This window comes from Danio aesculapii, chromosome 9 (assembly GCF_903798145.1).
Source record: "Danio aesculapii chromosome 9, fDanAes4.1, whole genome shotgun sequence".
NCBI lineage: Eukaryota > Metazoa > Chordata > Actinopteri > Cypriniformes > Danionidae > Danio > Danio aesculapii.
This window is the reverse complement of record NC_079443.1, coordinates 24802445-24827444: the sequence shown is the minus strand read 5'-3', so window position 1 is coordinate 24827444 and position 25000 is coordinate 24802445. Positions and strand designations below refer to the sequence as shown.

Sequence of the window (25000 nt, the reverse complement as noted above, 5' to 3'; positions counted from 1 at the left end):
AATTGAATAAGCTAAATTGACCATAGTGTATGTGTGAGTACAAGAGTGTATGGGTGTTTTCCATTGTTGGGTTGCGGCTGGAAGGGCATTCGCTGCGTAAAACATATGCTGGATAAGTTGGTGGTTCATTCCACCGTGGCGACCCTTGAAGAACAAAGGGACTAAGCCAAAAAGAAAATGAATAAATGAATTAATTTTGAATGGAACTTCTAAACTCGCCTCCTGCTCCTGATGCCACTTGCATTTAAACAAATTTTCATCTCATTTTATACTTGAAGAACTAAATAAGCGCTTAAGTCTCTTTAACACTCTATGTTTTATTATTTTTATACTAATTTTTATGTTTTTTTACCATGTTTTATTAAGATACATTATTGATGCTGTAAGAGAAACCTGATGAAATTAAAAATAGTTACACAAACCTTTCCCTGAAAGTTTATCGGTGGCTGAAAAACACTTGTCGTGCATATAGCCCATTGTCACATCATTAACGGCATCTGTTTTGATCAATTTAATGGCTCATTTCTTAATAAAAGTAAACACTTTATTCAACTTAGAACTTAAATCAGAGTGTATTTTAACTGTGGTTTTAAATCTTAATAACTGCGAGAGAATCAAACTTGAGGTACATTTACATGCTAATAAAACAATCTTTAGACCCAAAAGATAGAATACAGTGAATCAAGTGATTAAATTGATTCTGTGTACAGTATGTTCATTTGCACAAACCGTACAAATGGTTCAACTGAATGTCCTAGCACAACATGGAAGAGGAAGACAGAGAGGCAGACAACAGCTGGTGTGAGCACTACAGTGAAGTGAGCTTGAGAGTCAGCTTTTTATTAGAAAGCTGTCAGATTTCTCTCCCTTATAAATGCAAGAATCCATGTTGATATTAACTATACCACCAGAGCAGCAGGAAAAGTATTTATGTGCAGAGCGAAAGCACATTTTCTATTCAGTGTGTTTGCTGCTTTGACACATGAGTGTTTACATTTTGACATAAAAACAAGAGGAAATGCGCAAGGTAAATGCGTGTGCGAATGAAATGCTCTGTAATTCAAGTCAAGCACTTTCAGCTTAGATCTTCATTCCATGTTAGTGGTAATTCATCGCATCTCCTAACATTTCTCTTCTAATCACCACAGACCAATCATTTTCATTAAGCTCAAGTGGTTTTTGTTTTTGTTCTGCAGTTTGTGTATTTGTGTTAGCAAAAGATTAATTGTAAGAAACCGTCCCTCTCTGATAATATGCATTTGGTATCAGCGTAATTGCATTACCCTACTCTCCACGATAAGCAGAAATAGCTTTCTCACTCCTACACTTGCTGGGAAATGAAAGCTCTCAATATGTGATTCTATCAGTATCGGTCTAGTGCGAGTCATCCATCTTTAACATCATTGACTCCCACTGTCACAGGCTGCAGCCCAAACAGATGCTGGCTGCATTAATTATGTTTCACAATTGTCAGCAGATTAACGAGGGCACTTGTGGTCGCCAGCATGTCATAAAGTGTCTGAGTGCATCTAACTGTACAAGTCTTTTGACCTTCGCAAGCATTCAGTGTAGGCAAAAGGTCAACACTCTAACAAAAACAAAGTGAGTCAGTATTCGGTCATCATAAGTACTGAATGTTTGTTTACATCTATAGTAGCTGAGGACTAATGCTGTATCCTAAATCACTATTTCCTACTTTAGACCACTACTATGGTTCACTTGAGGAAGTGAATGAAAAGGAGTGAGTGAATTCGAGCACTCAGTGAAGCAGAATGGATGGTGTTTTGTTTGTGCTTTGCTGGTTGATAGATTAGATGTTAAACTTCTTGGTCACCCCCTGTGATAGTTATTAAACAGGTTCTATTACAAACTGTCCATTATTAGAATTATTAAACAAAGCATTTTGATTTCTGGGATATGTTTATTGAATCATTTATTTTCCTTCGGCTTAGTCCCTTTTATTCATCAGAGGTGGCCACAGCTGTATGAACCTCCAACTTATCCAGCATATGTTTGGATGCCCTTCCAGCTTGCAACCCAGTACTGGGAAACATCACCTATACCGCATGTCTTTGGACTGTGGGGGAAACCGGAGGAAACCCACAGACGGGGAGAACATGCAAACTCCACACAGAAATGCCAACTGTCACAGCTGGGACTCGAACCAGCGACCTTCTTGCTGTGAGGCGATTGTGCTAACCACTGAGGCAAAGTGTTGCCTCTCTGGGATACATACAAACTTTAATTAAATAATATTTTATTTTGAAACTAGGAATCTGCTGTGGACACCATGTTGTGGTCAGAAGCGGAAATTCATTCGTACACTCCAGTGATTTATGGGTATTTCTAGCTGTTGAGTGTACATGAGAACACTTGATAAGATTGATTGAGTGCAAATCAGGATGTCCACTATAGTTTGGACACCACTGGAAGAGGTATAGTGGTGATTTCAGTCAGAGTCCATGACTTGCAGTGTTTGTTTTCTCAGTTTTAACTTAGTTAAACGCCAGGAGGGGTATGTTGAGGACAGACTCCTTCTTCTCTTCAATTGTAAGTTTTAAACCGTAATACAGGTACATTAAGCAATGCAAAGCTAACGGCTCAGGTATTCTGTTCAGCCATTGCGGTCAATGAGTTTATATGAGCCACATTTACTGATGTTATTTCTGAACAATCCAAAAATTCAGAGTAGTAAACCTAAACTGATTCACCCATCCCAGTTAAGCATTTTGCTGGTCAGTTACGGTTCAAACATTTGAGGTCAGAAATATTTTTTAAGTAAGTAATATTTTAATTCAGCATAAATGTGACATGGTGGTTCAGTGGTTTGCACTGTCGCCTCACAGCAATAAGGTCACTGGTTCGTGTCCCGGCTGGGTCAGTTGACATTTCTGTGTGGAGTTTGCATGTTCTCCCCATGTTCATCTGGGCTTCCTTCAGGTGCTCCGGTTTCCCCCACAGTCCAAAGACATATAGGTGGATTTGTTAAATTAAATTGGCCATAATGCATGTTTGTGCATGTGAGAGTATATGGGTGTTTCCCAGTAATGGGTTGCAGCTGGAAGGGCATCTGCTGTGTAAACTGGATAAGTTTGTGGTTCATTCCGCTGTTGTGACCCCTATTGAATAAAGGGACTAAGCCAAAGAAAAATTATTTAATAAATTGATAAATTGAAAGCAGCATAAAAATAACAATTGAACTGAATTATGCAACACAACATTTCTTTTGTAAACAAATGCTGTTCTTGGGAATTTTTATATGTTCAAGAACTTCAATTATTATTTACAAAAATATTAAGCAGCATTGTTTTCAACAATGCACTGATTTTAATTCTAAGAAATGTTTCTAAAATTAGCAATCAGCATCTCAGCAATCTGAAGGGTCAGAAATGGACTGGAGTAATGATGCTTTCCCATGACAGAAATACTGTAAATGACAGTTTAAAATACATTAAAATAGACAACAGTTATTTAGAATTGTAGTAATATTTGACTAAATTGCAGTTTTTTATACAACTGTATTTTCTGTCAAATAAATATATCACTTGCGAAACTATCTAAAAATGTTGATGTAGATTTTTCCACAACTGTATTGCAAATGAACTGCTAAATTACCATGATTGTATGATTTTACACAATGAACATGTCACAGAAAGAACAACAAAACTGGTATAATAATAATAGAAATATATGACAACCCATAATATGGTTTTGAGTTTGCATTTTGCTACATTTCTTTTTGTGTGTGCATGATACCAGTAAATAAGAGCACAATGCAAGAATCTATTTTATATGCACACAGTAGATTTTCTAAAGTGACCAGGAAGGACAATTTAGATTCTTTTGCTGGTGTCTGCAAAATCCTGTTAGTGCCACCAACAATTAAAGTGACAGCAGCTTAGGTCTTTTTTTACCCCAATAATGAAAATGGCCTTATGTTTTGGCCACTTTCACACTGGTTTTGGCATGGCTACATGAGTAGAAATGATCTACCTGTAACAATAGCCAGCTTAACCAGTCTGTGCCAGTAACAGACATTATTTTATGCCAGTAACAGCTTGTGCAGGTTTGTGCCAGAAACAGAACAGCATTGCCCATCTAAACCAGGTCCAAACTGCACAAAGATGTTTTTCTCTTCAGCAGTGGTGTGAAGACTGTCATTAGTGCTGTGTGTGTGTGTGTGGTCACTTTCTGGAAACGTGAGCAATGTCCTAAAGCAGGAGCTCTGCATGGGGATTTGTTGGCCCAGCAGTCAGCATGACAATACTCTCCCAAAGACAAACCATATGAGAGCTTGACCTTCTCACGCAGATTGGCCAGGAACTCTTTTTGTGACAGATATGCGTCATGAAGCCTAATAGAAACATCGCTCAGTGCCTTGAAGCATTATTATCTTCGATGAGCTTAAATACAAAGTGTAGCCAAGCCTATGAAACATTAACCCTTCTTTCAAAGTCAATGATAACGGCTATCCATTTATGCTCTTCCTTTAATCATCTTCTCAACACACAGCTGCTAGAAATCATATCAGCAAGACAATCATGCAGCATAGTCCAGCAGTGCACTGTATATTATCTGGAAAATTCTGGTAGGCAATTCTGGTAGTTCTGTGCATATTTGACAGAAAAACTATAGGGAACACATTGCCAAAACAACTGCTAAATTGATGGAGAGAAGGTCACCCACCAGGAAACCTGGCCAAGTTAATTTTTAGCATCACCCAAGCTGTTGATGAGACTCAAGCTAAGGATGTAAAACAGCATGTTACACCCTGAGTGCACCACTGCTCATAATTAAAGGCAGCCAGACCGACCCAGTATTTCACACAACAGAGGATTTTTTTTTGTAATACACGGCCAGGTTGAACACTCCCTGAACCCCCAAGTGTAGTGCAATACAATGCAAAAAAGATAATCTAAAAGCATATTTTGAGCAAATATTCTTCAGTAATTGGATATAAAATGATTTTCATAAGACAGTGAAAAATAGTTTGCCGTGGATTATGCCCAGGGGGGTCATTCACCTACTTTTTTAAAGTCTCTGCGCATCAGCGACATTTTTGCCACTTGTTACTATACGACTGTGAGCCATCATGGTCTAGTGGTGTAGTTTTTAAATTTGCAGAGTGGTTGGGTTCAAATCCTGACATGATGTATGTTTTATAATGAGCTGAACGTGACTGCTAGTGTCACTGCCACCAGATAGAGTGCCCACCAGGCACACAAGAGGGCGCTCTACACATCACATCTTCCACTCAAACAGACTACACATCCCATAATTCTCTGCAATGCACATCTGAAACTTTAATCACACTACACCTGCCGCTTATTATCACACACTACTTATAGCCCTGTGATTCAGTCTGGGTTTGTTAGCTGTTGAATGTTTGCAGGTTGTCGATTTCTGTCCTCTGATGGACTCTTTCGGACTGTGTTCCTTGGATTTTGTTCTGTTTTATTCTATCCTTTGATTTGTTTTTGTTTCATTTCAAATAAACTAATGCACATGGATCTGCCACTCAGCTTTCCCCTGTACGAACATTATAGCTGGTGATTACCTTGTGTATGAAAAACAGTGACATTTCTTACTGTAATACTGACTTCTATTGCCAAATAACACATGCAAAATAATACAGCTGTCAGTCCTGTATTTCAGTCCTTAAACAATTTTACATTCAAACTATGCAATGGGGGTGACGCGGTTGTACAGTGGGTAGTATGTTCGCCTCACAGCAAGAAGGTTGCTGGTTCGAGCCTTGGCTGGGTCAGTTGGCAATTCTGTCTGGAGTGTGCATGTTCTCCTCGTGTTCGCGTTGGTTTCCACCGGGTGACATGCGGTACAGGAGAATTGGGTGTGCTAAAATTGACCATTGTGTATGAGTGCGTGTATGGATGTTGCCCAGCAATGGGTTGCAGCTGGAAGGGCATCCGCTATGTAAATAACATATGCTGGATAAGTTGGAGGTTCATTCCGATGTGGCGATCCCAGATTATTAAAGGGACTAAGCTGAAAAGAAAATGAATGAATGACTATGCAATGGGCTATATGCACAGCTAGTGTTTTTTTAACCAATGATAAACTTCTAGTGAAAGCTTAATGTGTAAGCTTTAAGCTTTCTTTAACATCATCGATGTTGTAATGTAAATAAAATACATTCAGTTAAATAGACTTAACCTTATTCAAGCGTAAAATGAGATGAAAGACCATGTAACCGCTAGCGCCGTAAGTACCAGCAGGCTAATGCAGAAACATTGTAAATACTGGGGTAGAATAAATTGTAGGAATAAATGAATAAAAGACATGGCGGGGGGAAATGAAATTAAATGCAGTGCTTCTTGAGACCCACTTCATTTCATATCTATCTATCAGGTAGTGAAGATCAATGATTTTTAAAGAAATCAGACCTTAAACGTGGCGATTTTATAATGGAAGCACTGAGGCTGGCTGGCTGAAATTAAAAGTATGTGTGCATATACCCCATTCCTATAAACTATATTTGGCAATTCATGTTCAGTCTGCTAACATTTGTAAAAAAAAAAAAAAAAAGTTAGCTTGACAGTTTTGTGTTTGGACAATGTAAAGGAATTGTGTTGGTGTAATGGGATAGTAGATGCATAGTTTCCAACAAGCTTTGCGTGAAATTGCAATAAGAGGGCAAAATGTTGACAATACAAGTAATCTTAAGAAAGACGTGTTAAAGTTTATTCTTCAGTTAGTTTTATTCAGTTAGTGAAGATTTAAAAGAGTTTCAAGTAAGTTTTGGAGTTTTAAGGTTATAGAGTAGCACACATGCTTTGAGTGTTGACAGCTCTATTAACAATATCAGTGATTGTTGCTTCATTCAGTGAACCATTACTGTGCTAATGTTACTCCCTTTCAACAGTCAGCATCATTAAAGCATTTGTTAAGTTTGAATAACCCAAAATTCTGTTTTTCCAAATGAAGTGATTGAGATTAATTGGCACCACAAGAGTAAGTTGGGATCCAGGCAAGATTCATTCACAATATAGTTCAAATGAAAATGATTTGACATCATTGGTTCAAAACAATCTTTTCTCTGATTCCGTTTGCCTAAAATAAGTTGAAATAATGCAATTCAAATGAGAGGAAATGTGTCATAATTGAATTAAGTTTTTTGAGTGCATTAAGGTTATTAATATTCAATGACATTTAAGATTATTTTAAATCACACAACTGTGCATTTTTAGTGCACAACTGCTTTTGTTTGTGCACAAAACCATATGCCTATTGGAGAATAGCTGTCTGTCACATTCCACAGTTCAAGACAGCTGCTCTACACATACTGTAGCGGGATATCATGTGAGGTTTTGTTAACTTGAGAGATGCAGATATGAGTCATGTATAATTTGATAGTTTAGATCTAGTCACAGAATCAGTCCACTGAAGCTCCTCCTGTCAGATTTGTGGTCTCCATGCAGATTAAATGCTCCAGTCTTTAGTGATCTTTTAAAGCTTGTCAGTTAGCACTGATATTTTGATAGATGAAATCACACATTAAAAACATTTGAAGAGACTGCAGTTTATTTTTCTGTAACTGGCATTCTGGTTACAGGTAGTCATAAATTTGACAAAAATGACAACTATGCACTTACAGAGTATGTACCGTACGTTTGCACAATGAACTTTATAGGTTATTTTGTTATTCATCACCAGAGTCTGAAGGCCTCGGTCCCTCACTATAATTACAATTGCAGTAGTTGAGTGGTTAACGTTCCAACATTTCGCCTTTTTATTTGTTTTTTCTGTTAATTACTGAAATGTATCATCTTTTTTCAGCGTGAAAACAGTATTCACAGTACAGTATTATATTTGTGAACTTCACTTCAGGTGCATGTACACACTGCTGAAAAACCCCCACAATGTATAACTTGTAATATTGTAATAGATATAACGGAATTAGGCAACACAGTGGCGCAGTAGGTAGTGCTGTCACCTCACAGCAAGAAGGTCACTGGTTCGAGCCTCGGCTAGGTCAGTTGGCGTTTCTGTGTGGAGTTTGCATGTTCTCCCTGCGTTTGCGTGGGTTTCCTCCGGGTGCTCCGGTTTCCCCCTCACAGTCCAAAGACATGCTGTACAGGTTAATTGGGTATGCTAAACTGTCCATAGTGTATGTGTGTGTAAATAAGTGTGTATGTGTTTTCCAGTGATGGGTTGCAGCTGGAAGGGCAATCGCTGCATAAAACAAATGCTGGATGAGTTAGCGGTTCATTCAGCTGTGGCGACCCCAGATTAATAAAGGGACTAAGCTGAAAAGAAAATGAATGAATGAATAACGGAATTATATTGGTTTAAATGGAAACTGTGATGTCTCCATGGATCTCTAATTGGTTTTTGGTTTGTTTTGTTGTTGTTAAAACCACTAAACCCAAATGGATTATTGTCCAAAACACTACAGGACAGAGTTGGTGGGTCTGTGTAAGGAGCCAAAATACCAATATAATTCCAACATAATTTCAGTTACCCTATCCAAATCTCAAAATTCAACATATGCCATATGTAACGGATCTTCATTGGCGATTGGCTATGCCTGATTTGTACTGGTTTACTTTAGGCAAATAAGATGAAGAACAAGTTCTAAACCTTTTGCTTCCATCGGCACTTTGATGGAATTGCACTCTTGCACTAATTCGCCCTGTTTAATACACCTGGCCCTATGTTTCAAACTCAATTTATAGGCTACTTTTGCATTATCTATTGTGGCTACCTCAGAAAATGAAAAATATTGATTTATATACATACTCTGTAGTTCATCACTCAAGTGATATAGCAATAATCAGAACACACATGGAATTTTGTGACAAATGATCAGAAGCATTTACAGAATGCCATTAAAACCTAATATAAAATATAACAATAAAAAAGTATACAATGCTAAAAACTCTTAAATGGTTCAATTATGCATGTTTTGCCACAAACTCTGTAAAATTCACCAAAAGACAATGTTTTTGGTGTGTCTTATTGAAATTGTTATTATTATTTTGATCCCATCTCCACAGTTATCGTGTGCTCATTGAATTTTGGCACATTTATACGTAGCCTTAATATGATAACCTCAGAAGGATTTTATTAAGACTTTCTCAACTTATTTTATTATTATTGTTGTTTTCTATGGCTGTTGTATATGAACATATCCAGCTTAGCTAATTGAATGAAAACACAATTTTTTTGTAACTTTGAATAGATTTTGATGAATGTCTCTTGTCATTTTCCCACTTTCCACGGCTGTGGGACGTGTTTGGTTTTGGCTGCTCCGCCAGCTATCATTTTTCAGCATTATTGGTCAGCATTTCGTCCTAATAGGTTTTGAACAGCTGTTATGCTGTGGCCTCTGCATGCACGTATCTGTACGGGAGATTGGCATGACTCGCTCCCTAATTAGGCAGCTCGCACTTCAGCAAAACAAACAGTGCTCTACAAAGAGATCCAACTCAATAATGCCAACAAATTGCTTTCCGTCTCCCAGCAAAAAAAAAAAAAAAAAAACAGCTTTTAGTCTCTATCTTTGTGAAAATAAAATCAGATGTTTCAGGTAGGTGTGCTGTGTTTGGAATGCCAAAGAGAAAAGATGATTAGAAATTATAACTCTGTTTTGATGCAGAACATGACAAACTGGATTGTGAAAAGATGGATTTTTGAACACAACTGATAGTTTTGGTATATGCGATTAAATGAAGATTCTGGCATGCTTTAAAGAAGCTTTGAAACATGAATGAATGGAACGTGGAGGCTTACAACACAGAAAGATCAAGTAGCTCAGGGATATGTGACAGGATTCAATACGGTCTTCTGTTTTGAAGCACAGACCTTTTGATGGCAAGACTGGCCTTTTTCTCCAATAAACACTGAGCATGAAAACCTAAGAATGAAAATAACAGCTAGAAGGCAACATCAAGCAATAGAGCACGAGAGAGAGAGAGAGATCACAGCAACATGAAGTAGAGACACCAACCACCAGGCCAAAGATCATGATTTATGATATCTAGTGTTGTACATATCCACAGTAAAATGCTCTCTATGGCACAAAATTCAAAACTCTTCATTTTCAAAGAGTTCATATTCAATAAATGTTGTTTAGTAGCCAAGTGATTTAAATGGATAGTTCACCCTCAAATAAATATTTGCAGTTAATCTATCTGTCAAGAAGATTGTGCTTCAGACTGTCAGAAACCCTAATGACTGTTTACTGAGGCTATGAATGGTTTAAATGATGTTGTTTCTTGCACAGTTTGATGGTTTCAATTCATAAGACATCAATGATGTCTGCTTTTTTTACCCTAAAAAGTGATATTAACTTGCAATTTAGAAAGCAATTTTGCAAACAATACAAATATTAGTAATGCAAACTTCAGCTGATCAGGTTTGATCCTTCAGATGAAGGTTTGATCATCAGGCACCCTCGCTTCCATTGGTGTTGTCAGTTTGGCAACCTGCAGGTGCGTTAATCAGAGTTGGAGGAGCCGAGTGAAAAAAACGTATCCAATATTTTGAATTTGGCATGCAATACATAATTCAGTCCTACATACTCCATCTTTAACAGCAGATTTTCCTTTTTGGTATGAACTATCTCTTTAATTTCACAGCTGCTATTGATCCTGCCATCCGCCATTTTCGAGTCTGAAATTGGGACTCTTGACAACAGTCCCAGGGCTAGACCACTGTTAACCTGTTATGTTGGACAGAGTGAAGGAATGCCTGAGGTTATTGTCCTGTGAGCTTCTGGTGAATCTCACATCAGGGGAAGCGTGTCTGCTGCTACAGGACAATGACAGTTGGGCCATTTCCATCCCATCAGCCCAGATGGTGGGGCACATGCTTTGCCCCCCAGCTGGCTCATGGAAATGTCACAAGGTTGGCTGGAATTTGGTTGACGATGGGGGAAATATTCAGAAGAAAAAGTGTGTAGGTTTTACTTTTGCTGATGTTCTGCCTTTCACTCTCTGCATTTCAGTACACTATAAAATTTTGATTATTGGAGTACTGTACATTTTACAGGAAACAGAATTTCTGTCTGTCTGACACAAAATGTCATGTTTTAAGAAGCAGTTCACCAAACATGTGTGCCTTTAAAGAGCATGATAATGTTACTGCATCAAAGTTTTAAATCTTCAGTGCGACACACTATGGATTGCAGGACAGAATTCAGAGGTGTTAACAGGGAGAAGTCAAATAATTTAAAATATCACACAGGTTCCCAACTTTGTCACCTTACTATGTAATCTAAAGACTGGGAATTTTGTTCTTTGCTGTGATGGTCTTAGGATAAACCTTTTTTTCTGAAACTGGCAAATATACAATTGAAGTCAGTATTATTAGCCCCCCTGAATTATTAGCCCCCTGTTTATTTTTTGCCCCAATTTCTGTTTAACGGAGAGAAGATTTTTTTTCAACACATTTCTAAACAAATTAGTTGTAATAACTCATTTCTAATAACTGATTTATTTTATCTTTGTCATGATGACAGTAAATATTATTTCATATTTCAATATGTCATATTTTTCAAGACACTTCTATACAACTTAAAGTGACATTTAAAGGCTTAACTAGGTTAATTAGGTTACCTAGGCAGGTTAGGGTAATTAGGCAAGTTATTGTATAACGATGTTTTTTTCTGTAGACTATCAAAAAAAAAATTAGCTTAAAGGGGCAAATAATTTTGACCTTAAAATGGCTTTTAAAAAATTTAAAACTGCTTTTATTCTAGCCGAAATAAAACAAATAAGACTTTCTCCAGAAGAAAAAAATATTATAGGAAATACTGTGAAAATTTCTTTGCTCTGTTAAACATCATTTGGGAAATATTTAAAAAAGGAAACATTCTGACTTCAACTGTATATATATTGAAAATCATCCCAGTAAGCATTTGGTGGTGTGTGAAAAAGATCATCAGAAAGAGCAGCAATGAAGTGGCATATTAATATCTCAGTCAGTGCATAAGACATATAAGCATACTGTTTAACACAACAGCATCTCAGTTTGTTAAAACACCCACAGTGACTTTAAACACTTGAGTACAGTTAATTAAATTATGATAATATACAATTAATTACATACACTAAGTATTTTATTGCTTGAGCGATGTTAAGCAAGGATATACAGGGATTATATTAAAGTGACAGTAAGTCCATTTATAATGTTTCGAAATATATATATTTCAAATAAATAAAGTTTTTGAAAGTGCAAACATGTTTTAAGCAATAAATATTTCAAGTTAACCTATTTATATTACAGGTTGATTTCTGAAGGATTGTTTGACACTGAAGACTGGACGATTGGTGCTGATTTAATTCAGCTTTGCCAGAGGAATAAATTCATTCATTCATTTTCTTTTCGGCTTAGTCCCTTTATTAATCTGGGGTCGCCACAGCGGAATGAACCGCTAACTCATCCAGCATTTGTTTTACGCAGCGGAAACACATCACTGGGAAACACATACACACTTATTCACACACACATACACTATGGACAATTTAGCCTACCCAATTAACCTGTACCACATGTCTTTGGTCTGTGGGGGAAACCAGAGCACCCGAAGAAAACCCACACAAATGCAGGGAGAACATACAAACTCCACACAGAAATACCAACTGACCCAGCCGAGGCTCGAACCAGTGACCTTCTTGCTGTGAGGCGACAGCACTACCTACTGCGCCACTGCGTTGCCGAGGAATAAATTACTTTTTTTAAATGTATCAAAATAGAAAAATGTGCTAATGGGGTAAATGTAACAAAAATCCAAACTAAAAGTTTCAAAATGACCAAAGCTGGTATGTGATTTGGGGGGGGGGGGTACAATTTGGAGGCGTTTTGCAATTCTGAATTAACACATAGATGGAGCCATTGCTGTGATATTACATTTCTATTCCTAGAACATCAATGTGCTGCAGACATACTAATACACTGCCATCACAAAGCAGATGAAAAACCAACTATAGCTTTCCTCTGACAAGTTACATATTCATGTCTGCTTTCCTATACAGTATCTGCATGTAAATAATTTTTTTAACTGAAGAGAAGAAGAATGTTGAACGTGCATGAAAGAATGCTAATAGCATGGGTTATCATAGATCGCTGTATATAATCCAAGAATTTACTAGATTAGAGAAATAATAGATGAAAGAGTAAAGAATGCAAAACATGGAGCAATGCAAAGCACAATCTAATGTGCATTTCGCAAAAATCATTTTCATATAAATGAAACAAGACCAGCAACAGTGTTATCCTGCCAATAGAGTGCAAAATCTTCTATCATTTTTCAGATTCTATCATCAAAAGATTTGAGATGAAAGCAAACAAGTAATGAGAGGCCAGAGTCGTGTTCTAGCTCCTTGTTTATGCTTTTCTCAATCTGACAATTAAGACAGTTTTCAAAGCATCAGTCTAAAAGTGTTTCTGTCATGTTAGAGTAGCTATTTCAAGCTTTATATTAAAGTAAGATTTTGCTCTGCGTGACCGTGGCTAGATTAAATCCTCAAAACTAAACAGAAGAATAAAATATCTATATATAATAACATTTGACCTTCTTTTTTATGTTCTTGCTTGGATTTACATTTCTTTTTCTAGTGTTTAACTTTCCCTGAAGATATATTACATATGCTAATGCTCTAAACGTTTTGAGAGAAAATTCTTCTACATAAATCATTTTGTCTCTCATGAGCCATACTCTACAAAAAAAGTCAAAGTAAAAGAAGAAGAAGAGAACAGGCTCTAATTTAACTCCTGGGCATTTGTGATATTTTTCTGTGTGTTTACACTGCAGGAGGAAGAGCTATAGCAACAGCATGACAGATTTTCACTTACAGAACAAAAGAATGACACATGGTAACTGAAATATGAGGCTTTGTGATGATGATAATGATGATGATTATTATGTTATAATTATAATTAGAATAATAATAATAATTGTTATTATTCATTAATTCATTCATTCATTTTCCTTTGGCCTATTCATCAGGGGTTGCCACAGCGGAATGAACTGCCACCCATTCCAGCATATGTTTTACACACCGGATGCCCTTCCAGCTGCAACTCAGTACTGGGAAACACCCATACACTCTCGTATTCACACACACATACACTATGACCAATTTAGCTTATTCAATTCACCTATAGCACCTGTTTTTGGTCTGTAGGGGAAACTGGAGCACCAGTAGAAAACCCACACCAACATGGGGAGAACATGCAAACTCCACACAGAAATTATAACTGGCCCAGCCGGGGCTCGAACCAGCAACCTTCTTGCTGTGAGGTGACAGTGCTAAACACAGTGCCACCGTGTCGCCCATTATTATTATTATTATTATTATTATTATTATTATTATTATTACTATTATTATTATTATTACTATTATTATTATTGAAATTAATGTTACCACCTTACGACTACTAGTGCAACTGTGTAAATTCTGTAATACATTAGTTTATTTGTCCTAATTTCATTAGGTTAAACCAAACATTTATTCTGTTGAGTTTGAGTGTGATGTGACAATAGTATTACTAGACTAAAATAATGAAATGCTGGTGAAGATACTATTAGGGTCATGCATTTTCAGTATATGTGAAGAAATTAAAACCACATCATTTATTCACAAAGAAACATTCAGATCATGCCTTTTTAGTCGTTCTTTAGTTTTGACAGAAACTAGTTGATATTGTGATTTAAGTATGCAGCTTTATAAAATGGGTTTAGGCAGCAGTCTACCAATAAACGCAGGTCATTCTTGTACCAAAACAGCCACAATGATTCACGATCCAAAAACGTTCTTTGTCTAATCATAATAAATGAGTGAATCCAACAGCATACACTTTACAACCACTCTTACATAATCGACTGAATGACCGAAATGTTGACCGCCTAAGAGGTCACAGCTTAACTGGAAACAGCTTTTCTCAGATCAGTAATAGATCATACATGCATGATCCACAATAATCCCCAATGTGATGTTTGCATGCCAGAATTACTAAGGCTGTGATTAGTGTCATCAGAAACCAATATGGTATATGCACAGCTAGTGTTTCTTCCCATACTGAAAAACTTGACTGTTAATGAACTGGTAAACGGTTAATGAAACTTTTTCAGTTTTATACGGTTCCTTTTACAGCGATGTTTCGATGTTGTAATGTAATTAAAATATAATCCGTTAAATTGATTTCAGTTCAAGTTCAAGCGTAAAACAGGATAAAAAGACGTTAACATGCACGCGCCCGTCAGGATAAGCAGGCTAGTGCAGAAACTATTATACTAGGGTAAAATAAATGTTTATATTTTAAAGACATGGTGCGGAAAAATGTAATTCAATGCAGTGCTTCTTGTACATTCTGAGATCCACTTTATAACGTATATCTATCAGGTAGTGAAGATCCCTGATTTAAGAAAAGCCGATTTTGTAACGGCATACAGTTCACCAGAAGCGCTTGACCCAAGTTGCTAAAAAAAATTAAAAGTCCTTTTGGATACTTCTGCATATAATCTATTGCAGACAGAGCACATGTGCGTCAAAGTCAGCATTATAGGCCAAACACAGATGTCAAACTGAATATACACAGATATATAAATCTGCTGACTATCCACTAACATGCAATAAAAAATTGTCACCACTACATTGTCAGCATCAGAAATTCAGCTAAATCTGTCTCATTCTGCTGCATGTATCTTCCTCTGCAGATGTGAAGCAAGGGATGCAGCGATTTAGGCTGAATACAGCCTTGATTAATCAATATTTTTATGCTCTGACTCCCACACAGCATAAATCAGCATGAAGATGAAGTCAACTTCACATTATGGACAATACTGTCAATGCTCTTTGCCACCTCTACTCTTTCAATGTGATTCATAATATGTGCTATTAATGACAATGTCTCACTTTCCCTTTTAATACTTCTTTTAGCACAACGTATTCTTTCAAGGGGACCTATTATTTACAAGATGTAAAATAAGTCTAATGCCCCTAGAGTATGTGAAGTTTCCTCACAAATAATGTTTTATAAGTCTTTGAAACTGCCCCTTTTAGTCTTTGATCTTAATTGTGCTATTTTGATGACTGTCGCTTAATATTCAAATGAGATTGTGCTTTTTCAAAAGAGGGCGGAGCTACAAATGCCATAGTGAGAGATTCAAAAATACAACCCAGGGTCATTCTGAAAACGTACTGCTATATACATTCCTAGAGAGCGCCAAATACATCCCAGGAGCTACGCTTTTTTTTTTTTTATAGTTTTGTTTTCGCGAATCCACCAAAGGCCACTGGTTACGCTTTTTCAGATCTCAAATTACTCTCTCGAGTGCCATTCGTGCCTGCTGTTCTTGCGTAAATCCACCAGAGGCTGCTGTCAACTGACCCACCCTCCCCTTCCCTAAACCCAACCAATAGTGTTTTCAAAAGCACAGATTGACCTGCACACCCACTTCCCTAAACCCAACCAACAGTTTTAAAAAACAATCAGAATCAGAAAAAGAAAAGTCAGAAAAGTCACAAATCAGAAAAAGAAAAGTCCTAGCCTGGTTTTTACCAGGTTTTCATTTTTACCACGTTCTCATGCTGTTATTTACTTGTTCATTTATTTTTTTGGCTCGTGTTTTTATCTTACCCACTTTCTGGAACTGTTCTTTGCCGGTCTCGAACCCTGTCGTCATGGTGAACTCTCTGTGTCGCAAGTCCACTGACGTACATGGCAAGCCACTGGACAAGTAACAGCCGGAAAGCCATTCATACAGAGGCAAGCGGTCAGCTGGTAAGCATGAAAAGGAGCAGCATCATACCGCCTGTAGCGTTCGTTTAAAAAGATAAAATGCAGCCATACGTACTTCTGGCTACATAATTCACACCTCCAGAAATGTATATAGGGCTACGTTTACAGAATGAGCCTATGTTGCAACAATAAGACTAAGCTCCAACACTAATGAGTGAGATATTGTCAATCAGAATGTTTCTGCAAACCATTAGAAGCTGAATATTTTCACAGACTTATAAAATTGATTTTTGCATAATAGGTCCCCTTTAATCCTCTCTCACACACACACGCACACACACACACGCATATGTTTGTATGATCTTCTGGTTCTTTCTAACCTATTTAACTCTAGTGCCAAACTATTACACTGGAAACTGCAATAACTACTATAAAGATTCCTCCCCCTGAATGCCCACAGGAAATCTGGTCAGCTCCACAGGAGATCTCCCTTAAAAAGCCTCCCGCGTTTGACCTCATAAGAAAGTTGAAATAAATGACTCTATCATGCTAATGCCCAACAAGACTCCGCTGTTCCCCACTGAGAGGGGAGTTGTATTTGGAATGTTAAATCAGTCTGCCTGTAACACAACAGCTCTCTGACATGCTTTCAAACTGAATAAATAACTGCGTCCTGTTTGGGTCAATGCACACATTCTGCACTTCAAGCTTGGAGTCAAACGACAAAGACTGAAATCTGGACTAAACTTTAAGTGTTTGGCATTTACAGATATGTGGGTGTGTCGATCAACCATGCTGCTTGATTTTGATGATTTTATTCTCATTTGTTCCTAATTCAACAGCTGAATTGCTGTATAAATGAATTTATATAATGTTATTAGTCCTCTGAACATTTGGAGTATCACAAATATCATTCAATTCTCTAGTGAAAGTTCTTATGATATACACTTGAGTTCTTCAGTCTAGTTCTATGGAGTCTTTGTTATAATCTGCCTGCATTTATATCTGCCTCTCCAATCAGCAACCTATGAAAAACCAAATCACTGGCTAACATTTGTATTTTTTACAGTTCATTTTCAATAATCTAATTCATTGACATTAGATCTCACTCAAGATTTTTCAGCAGTTCTGATTGTAAAAGAATGTTCTCCATTTGTTTTTATGACAGGAACATTTTAAAAGTCTTTGTTAAAGCATTAAAAGTTGTTAACCAAACCAACCAGCAATCAAGTGAATCACAACTCACAAAGCTTGATTTGAAACAAAGTTCAATGAGAAGAACATGGGTAAAAAAAGAAAAAAGGTTCAAGACTTTCATCAAGCACTGCAAATGATACAATCAATTAAAAATACATAGAAAAATATTTATTGGTTGTAAGTTTATTGCAAAATATGCATATATAGGGTAAAGAGACTTATTTTAATTTGGCTGGTTTGCTTTATTAGCATCCGTGGTACCTTTCCTTTGGATTAAAGGTTGTTTATTTACTGGAATAAAATGGGTTTTAATAGACTACAGAACTACTCGCTGAAAGGTTTGTTGAAGAACTGAAGAACGGAAGCCTCTTATTGCACATTTAGTTATTTTTAATAGATAAATGTTAATAGTATAAAATATTCATTAAGAGAAAGGCTTCCTTCTGAAACCTTTCCTGAAAAAACATCAAGAAGTGTTTTGTATAAGGCATCTACAAGATTGGTACTTTGAAGACAGCAGAGGTGAATGTAACAGTCAACAGATTTTACTCTCCTTCAAGGTAGTTACTGTACTACTCCTTCACCGACTGTCCAAGCAGTGCAAAATTCAGCGCGAGACATTCTTTAGATGCTGAGATATCGATACATTCAGAAACAAGCTTTGCAGACTTTATAAATCTACACTCCTGTCTGACTTGAATCAATCATCCAGTATCTCTACTGTTAAAAAATGCTGGACATTTTTAATCCAACTATACACACTGTCAGAAAACACTGAGCTGCTAGTTTCTGATTCACTGTTTGCCCCAGCCAGGTGAAACAAAGCTTTCATCTCGTGTCATGTTGGGACCCTCCACTGTCCCAGTGGTCACAGTAAAAGGGATGTAGTTGTTCTTCTAGAGACACCAGATCTGAAAGGACATCCCCTTGTTATCCCTCTTTGAGAGCAGAACCAGGGGCTCCTGAGAGAGACAGCAGCAACCATTATCTCTGTTACCTGACACAGATGACAAGGGCATGATGGATCTCCAGCTTTATTCTGGTACCCCTGTGGTAAATAAGAGAATATCGTTTTGCATGTCCTTAGTGAAGATTCACTTCATCTAATCTAGCTTATCCTGATCCACAAAGCATATCTCATGAGGGCTAAAGCCATGAATGACTGAGGATGTTTTTTTGTTTGGTATCAGGTAACAATGCAAACAGTTTCTGAACATTTAGAAATGACAGATATCATTGTCAAGCGAAATCCACTGGTACTTCTTGTTGCATGCACAGGATAAAGGCTGGAAATAGTGTTCTTTGCTCCCCTGTTTGACGCAATTATAGCAGAGAAGGCACAGACTCAGAGTGAGAACGCCTTAGGGATGGACTATAACCAAACCCATCTGCTACTGATTGTCACACAGGAATGACAGTCAGCAACAGTAATGAAAATATAATAACGTGTTGGAATGACAAAGGAATTCGTATGTTTTTGGCACACAGAAGTATAGTCACAGCATTAAAATAGCTCAGACCAATAAGGGGCTAAAACAATCAGTTTAACTGATTACAAATGAGATACAGGGTGAATTTACATCACAACTCTCTTCAAAACAATTTTTGGTAAAAGAATACATTCACACAAGATATATAATTTAATTTGGGAACAACGCATTGCATAACAGATGCGAATTGACAAGAGTGATATCATTTGGATCAGCAGATTTTTTTTTTAACTGATATACATGAAAAAATGACAAGACATATCATGTCTGAGCAAATTGGGAAGGTTGTAGCACTTTTTAAAATGTACTTCTACCGGATATATGAAAAATGTACATTGTTTTGTACAATGTACAAAGTTTTCTTTACACTGTGCTTTTAAAGTTAAAATATTAAAAGTTACTGTACAATTAAAGCTAAGCTTTACATGTTTCTACATTTTACACTTGCCATTGGCATTTTACACTTGCATCAGATGTTTCTTTTAAAATGTTTACAAAGGAAAATATGCTTTTTAATATAGTCATTTTGAAATACTTCACTGTCACAATCAAACAATACCCAAATTATAACCTATTAGCTCTATTAGGTAGAACCTGTTCTTTATTTAACAATAGTACCTGACAATACCTGATATTATTATATATTAGATAACTTAGGTTTATGTTTTTGCAGGCTATATATATATATATATATATATATATATATATATATATATATGTATTGTTACATGCGTTGAGAAATATCACAACATCATCGCGTTTCCACATATTTAATCAAAACTGCTATTTGAGCTTCAATTTCTCTGAAACAGAGAGCACATCTGAATGCTTTGTCTTCCACCTGCTCCTGCCCAGCAGATGCTCAGGAGAAATTGCAATAAAACGCGAATGCACCAGTCATTCATTCTGCATAGTTACGCGTTCATCAGATCCGGCAAAAGTTCATATAAACAGTAATCGTATTTAAATCCTTGCACTTTTATCAATATTTTAGCGGGTCAAGCACTCCGAATGTCACCGGTACAAAATCATTAACAGTATAACACAAGAAAAAACAAGCCAAAGCAACTTTTAACACAACGCTGAACGGCACTGCAGGTACTCACACTGACTGCCGCACATTGCCGAGCTGAGGACGGAGAGAAGCGTCAGGCTAACAGCGAAAGCCCGAGACTTTGGCAACTGCATGTTCTCCAGGTGTCCTGATGACAGTATATCCTGGATGTGTATGAAGATAAACGTATTTCCAACAGCACTCTCGCGTCTCTCTGCTCTCGTGAGTATTTTGGTGGCTAGTGCCTCTCTATCCTGACAGCAGTGAGCAGAAAGAAGCTCTTAAAGACACCCACAGCTCCCCAAACACCGTCATCGTCATCCCTGTAACGCGCGCGCACACTTACACAGCGCGCGCCCTCCTTTACCACGCGTCCCTCATTTTCCAAAACAAACACTGGTTGAGCTCCAAATGCATCAGAAGCCAGTCCCATCTGACACATGAATTTGTTTTGGAGGAACAGAGGCGAAGGATGTGGAAAAGTGTATGTGGCATATATTCATCAGGGTATAGTGATTTCACCAATGAACTGTGCAGTTTCAGCACCGCGGACAGCTCCAGCAAGCACCTCCGCAGATGTTTAGAAAGCTCGTTTCTAGCTGCTGGAAAACAGTCATAAATTTGGAGCTAATTAATCATTATCTGATCGCACGCCGATCGTATTCTAGCCTGACCGTGTTAATATGGTGTGAAACAATGGTGTATTTCAGCAAATGATGCACTATAGGTTAGACATCTTCATTTAAATCCATTAATTTTAGCAGCTTTCTTTATCTGATTATTTACAAATGACCAGCTACGATCGGTAAATATAGCTGCTAGGAACCTAACACAAGGCTTTTTTCCAGCAGGTTGGATTCCAATTGATATCGACAACTAAATAGCAGTGCGTTAAATAAGCCTAGTTAATGTTGCATTATTGTCTAATTGATATTTTTTTCAGGTGTCTTATAAAGCATGGAGGAATGCTGGAGGCGATGTGCTTTCAACGATTTAAATACAGTTCTTGTTGTTTCCCACTCTTTAAAATTATATTTCTTGTGAATGTATCCTTATGGATGCTTATGAGTCATTTTTGTTGTTTTTCATTAGAGGGAAACCCCACATCATAAAATTATGAAGACGGACCTATATCCCCTAAATAAAATGACAGTCTAATATACAGTAACTTAAATAGTAATGGAGTTGACCGCAAGTGTCTCTGACCACTCTGACCATTCTAAATAAAGATGGATGTTCTGCATGTATCTAACATCATGTGTTCCCATCTTTTCAGTCACGCGCAATGTTTATTTATTTATATATATTTTTTATTGGGCTGGTGGTTGTAAACATCTTTGGGGCTCATCCATCTTACTTTACTAGACAGCTGCTGACACCCATAGGCTTTAAATGGGATGACAACACCTGCCCACAGAGTCAAATGCTTCTCCATTTCCCTTTGTGAGGACTAAATGAATCGCAAACAATGAACAGAAAGTGGAGTAAAAATCGATTAATTATGTTCAAATGGCATCAATCAATAAATAAAATGCTTTAGCTTACTGTTCAATGCTTTAAAATGCAATAGCACCTGTTAACTTGTTTAGTTATTTAATCAGTAAACCTTCCCTTCAAAGGCTTTTGACTTGGTTGTTGATTTTCAGATCATGTTGATTGCATTACTGGCCAGGTCAACGGCAGGTGGTTTAAACAACTTTAAACTAACCCTGTGACCAAAACTAAATCACCACAGGCGATGATGTACAAGATTCTAGTGGTAAATACAGTGGTCAAAATATAACAGTCCTCTTTAAGCCAAATCTGTTTTCAAGTTCAGCAAACAGATCTTGATATTATTTTGACAGATTTTTGTTTATAAAATAATATATAAATACTCTGCTCAGAATAAATGAGTAGACTCCCATTTAAAAATTATTATCTTTAATCCATTTCTTAGTGAAAATATTTCGGCTCATCTAAACAGTCTTATTAAACAAGCATTCATTGAAATGAGAGATTGATTACCTAAAATCTTTTGCCCTCTATGGCATGATTTATTTTGTTTGTTTGTTTTAGGAGGAAAAAATATTTCACCATAATTTGTGGGTGCTTGGGGGTCCCTTATAATAAATCAATCATAAAATGTGCTCCCCCTAGCCCCCCACGAGATTTTGGTTTGTTGCCTCAGGGCAACAACATGCTATTAGGGCACTAAAACATTACGGTTTTCTGTGTATTATTATATGTGAAATGAGAAACAAACAAGTCATAAATACATAAAAAGTTTTAATTTAACATAGACAATATTAACAAGTAATATTTCCTCAATAACTAGCCATAATTGGTGTATTGTGTGTTCCTGTGGAGTACCAATTGAATGTACTTATTTACCAATGTTTACTATTCAGTGGCAGTGCGGTGGCGCAGTGGGTAGCACTGTCGCCTCAGACCAAGAATGGCGCTGGTTCAAGCCTCAGCTGGGTCAGTTGGCATTTCGGAGTTTGCATGTTCTCCCCATGTTCGCGTGGGTTTCCTACACGTGCTCCAGTTTCACCCACAGTCCAAAGACATGCGCTATAGGCTAATTGAGTAAGCTAAATGGTCTGTAGTGTATGTGTGTGAATAAGAGTGTATGGGTGTTTCCCAGTGATGGGTTGCAGCTGGAAGGGCATCCGCTGCATAAAACATATGCTGTTATGACATACATATGATAAGTTGGCAGTTCATTCCGTTGTGGCGACCCCTGATTAATAAAGGGACTAAGCCTAAAAGAAAATGAATAAATTAATGAATATTATTCATTGTGGAACCTCAGAGAGCAGTTATTGGTGGATGTGAAGCAGAGGTGGGTGCCACAATTTTGTCACTTAGCTTTACGTCGGGGTTGTTCAAACTCAGTCCTGGTGGGCCAGTGTCCTGCAGAGTATAGCTCTGACACCAAATAGACACACCTGATACAGCAACTCAAGCTTTAACTAGCATACTGGAAACATTTTGTTGATATGGCAACTAAAATCTGGAACTAAACATTGCAGGACACCAGCCCTCTTCAGTTCCTAAAGGGCCGCAGCTCTGCAGAGATTATTTCAACCCTGCTTCAACACACTTACCAATAGGTTTCAAACAAGCCTGAAGAATTTAATTAGTTCAATCGGGTTTATTTAAACAGGGTTAACAATAAACTGTGCAGAACTGTGGCTTTTTGCAAGTTTAATTTGCATCTTTGAATGAAAACAAAGCTAATGTGACTCTTGAAGCTTACCATTGAAAGGAATGAGCCTAACTGCTAAATCTTGTTCTTTACCTCCATAAAATGTTTAAAAATCCATTTTCTGTGAGTAATAGTAAATAGTAAAGCAATATATATATATATATATATATATATATATATATATATATATATATATATATATATATATATACTACTGCTTTATTATACACAATATACATTACCATACATAGGATGTTATTGTTTTTACAAGTCTGACATTGTCATCGTCAAACTGCACAATGCAATGTTGCCCTGATACAACAAATGAAAAAACTACCATTTAAGTATATAGATAATAACGAAAAGTGTCTTTTCTCAATCAAATACTCAATCATATATGCTTCTTCACATATCCATGCACATCACCTATATTTTTTATTTAAAAAACATGAAATATGTTAAAAAGTGAAATCTATCTTGTATTCTGCTAGCGGTACGCTCAAACAGGCTATGGTCCCAAATGCAAAAATGGCTCTTTTACCCCAAAAAGAAAGGTCAAACCCACACCTACATCAAATTTCATTGGTCACTAACTTATTATTAGACTTTTTTTGTGATATTTTTTAATTTTTTAATTTAAGGGGGTTTTGTGGACCAAAAAAACTGTATTGTTGCCTTGGGGCAAGACCATGCAATAGAGGGTTAGGAACATAAAGATAATATATTTGAATTCAAATACGATGAGTACAATATCCATACATTTAAAAGAATGCAAGATTCTTGTGTGTAGTTAAAATTATGTACAAAAAACATTATCACAACACAACTGTATATATTAACAAAGGAATCAATTCATTTGGCTAAACACCTCTGACCTCCTTTATATATGCTCATACTTGTGGGAAAGATGTGGACAGTTAGACATGAAAATAAATAAATAAATGACACTGCAGTGGAAGCTGAAAGCTGGTGGTAGACAGCGTGATGACAAGTGTGTTGTGCAGCAGTCAGATGGCTTAATGTTGCGGTCAGGACTCGTCTCCCACTGGAAAGAGTGATAAGCATGCTATCGCATAAGAGAGTATAAACAGGCTTCACGTGGGACAGAATGAAGAGACAATGGCATTAATATTTAAAGTCTGACCCTCTCACTTCAGACGTTCAGTTTCTCTTGGGTCGAAATGCCAAAAATTTGCATTGGAAGTGAAGTCATCAACACTTCAATATCTCCTTTTCAATTATTTATTGACTGAAAAGCATTCGTGATCATATCCAATAATGCATAAACGTATTGCTCATGACACAGTTTGCTTAAACCACATTTTCTTCCAGCAGTTAGCTTTGAATTGATCTTATACA

The 25000-nt window shown here is 36.9% G+C and overlaps 1 protein-coding gene across 1 annotated transcript in view; it reads right to left on the bottom strand.

Annotated features, from left to right (window-relative positions):
* Positions 1-20649, bottom strand: part of cntnap5a (contactin associated protein family member 5a) — a 112498-nt gene extending 91849 nt beyond the window's left edge. Inside the window, exon 1 of the mRNA XM_056465263.1 lies at positions 20501-20649. Coding sequence (XP_056321238.1) covers positions 20501-20582 — 82 coding nt within the window. The 5' untranslated portion in view covers positions 20583-20649. The remainder of the gene's footprint in view (positions 1-20500) is intronic.
* Between the last annotated feature and the right edge of the window lie 4351 nt (positions 20650-25000).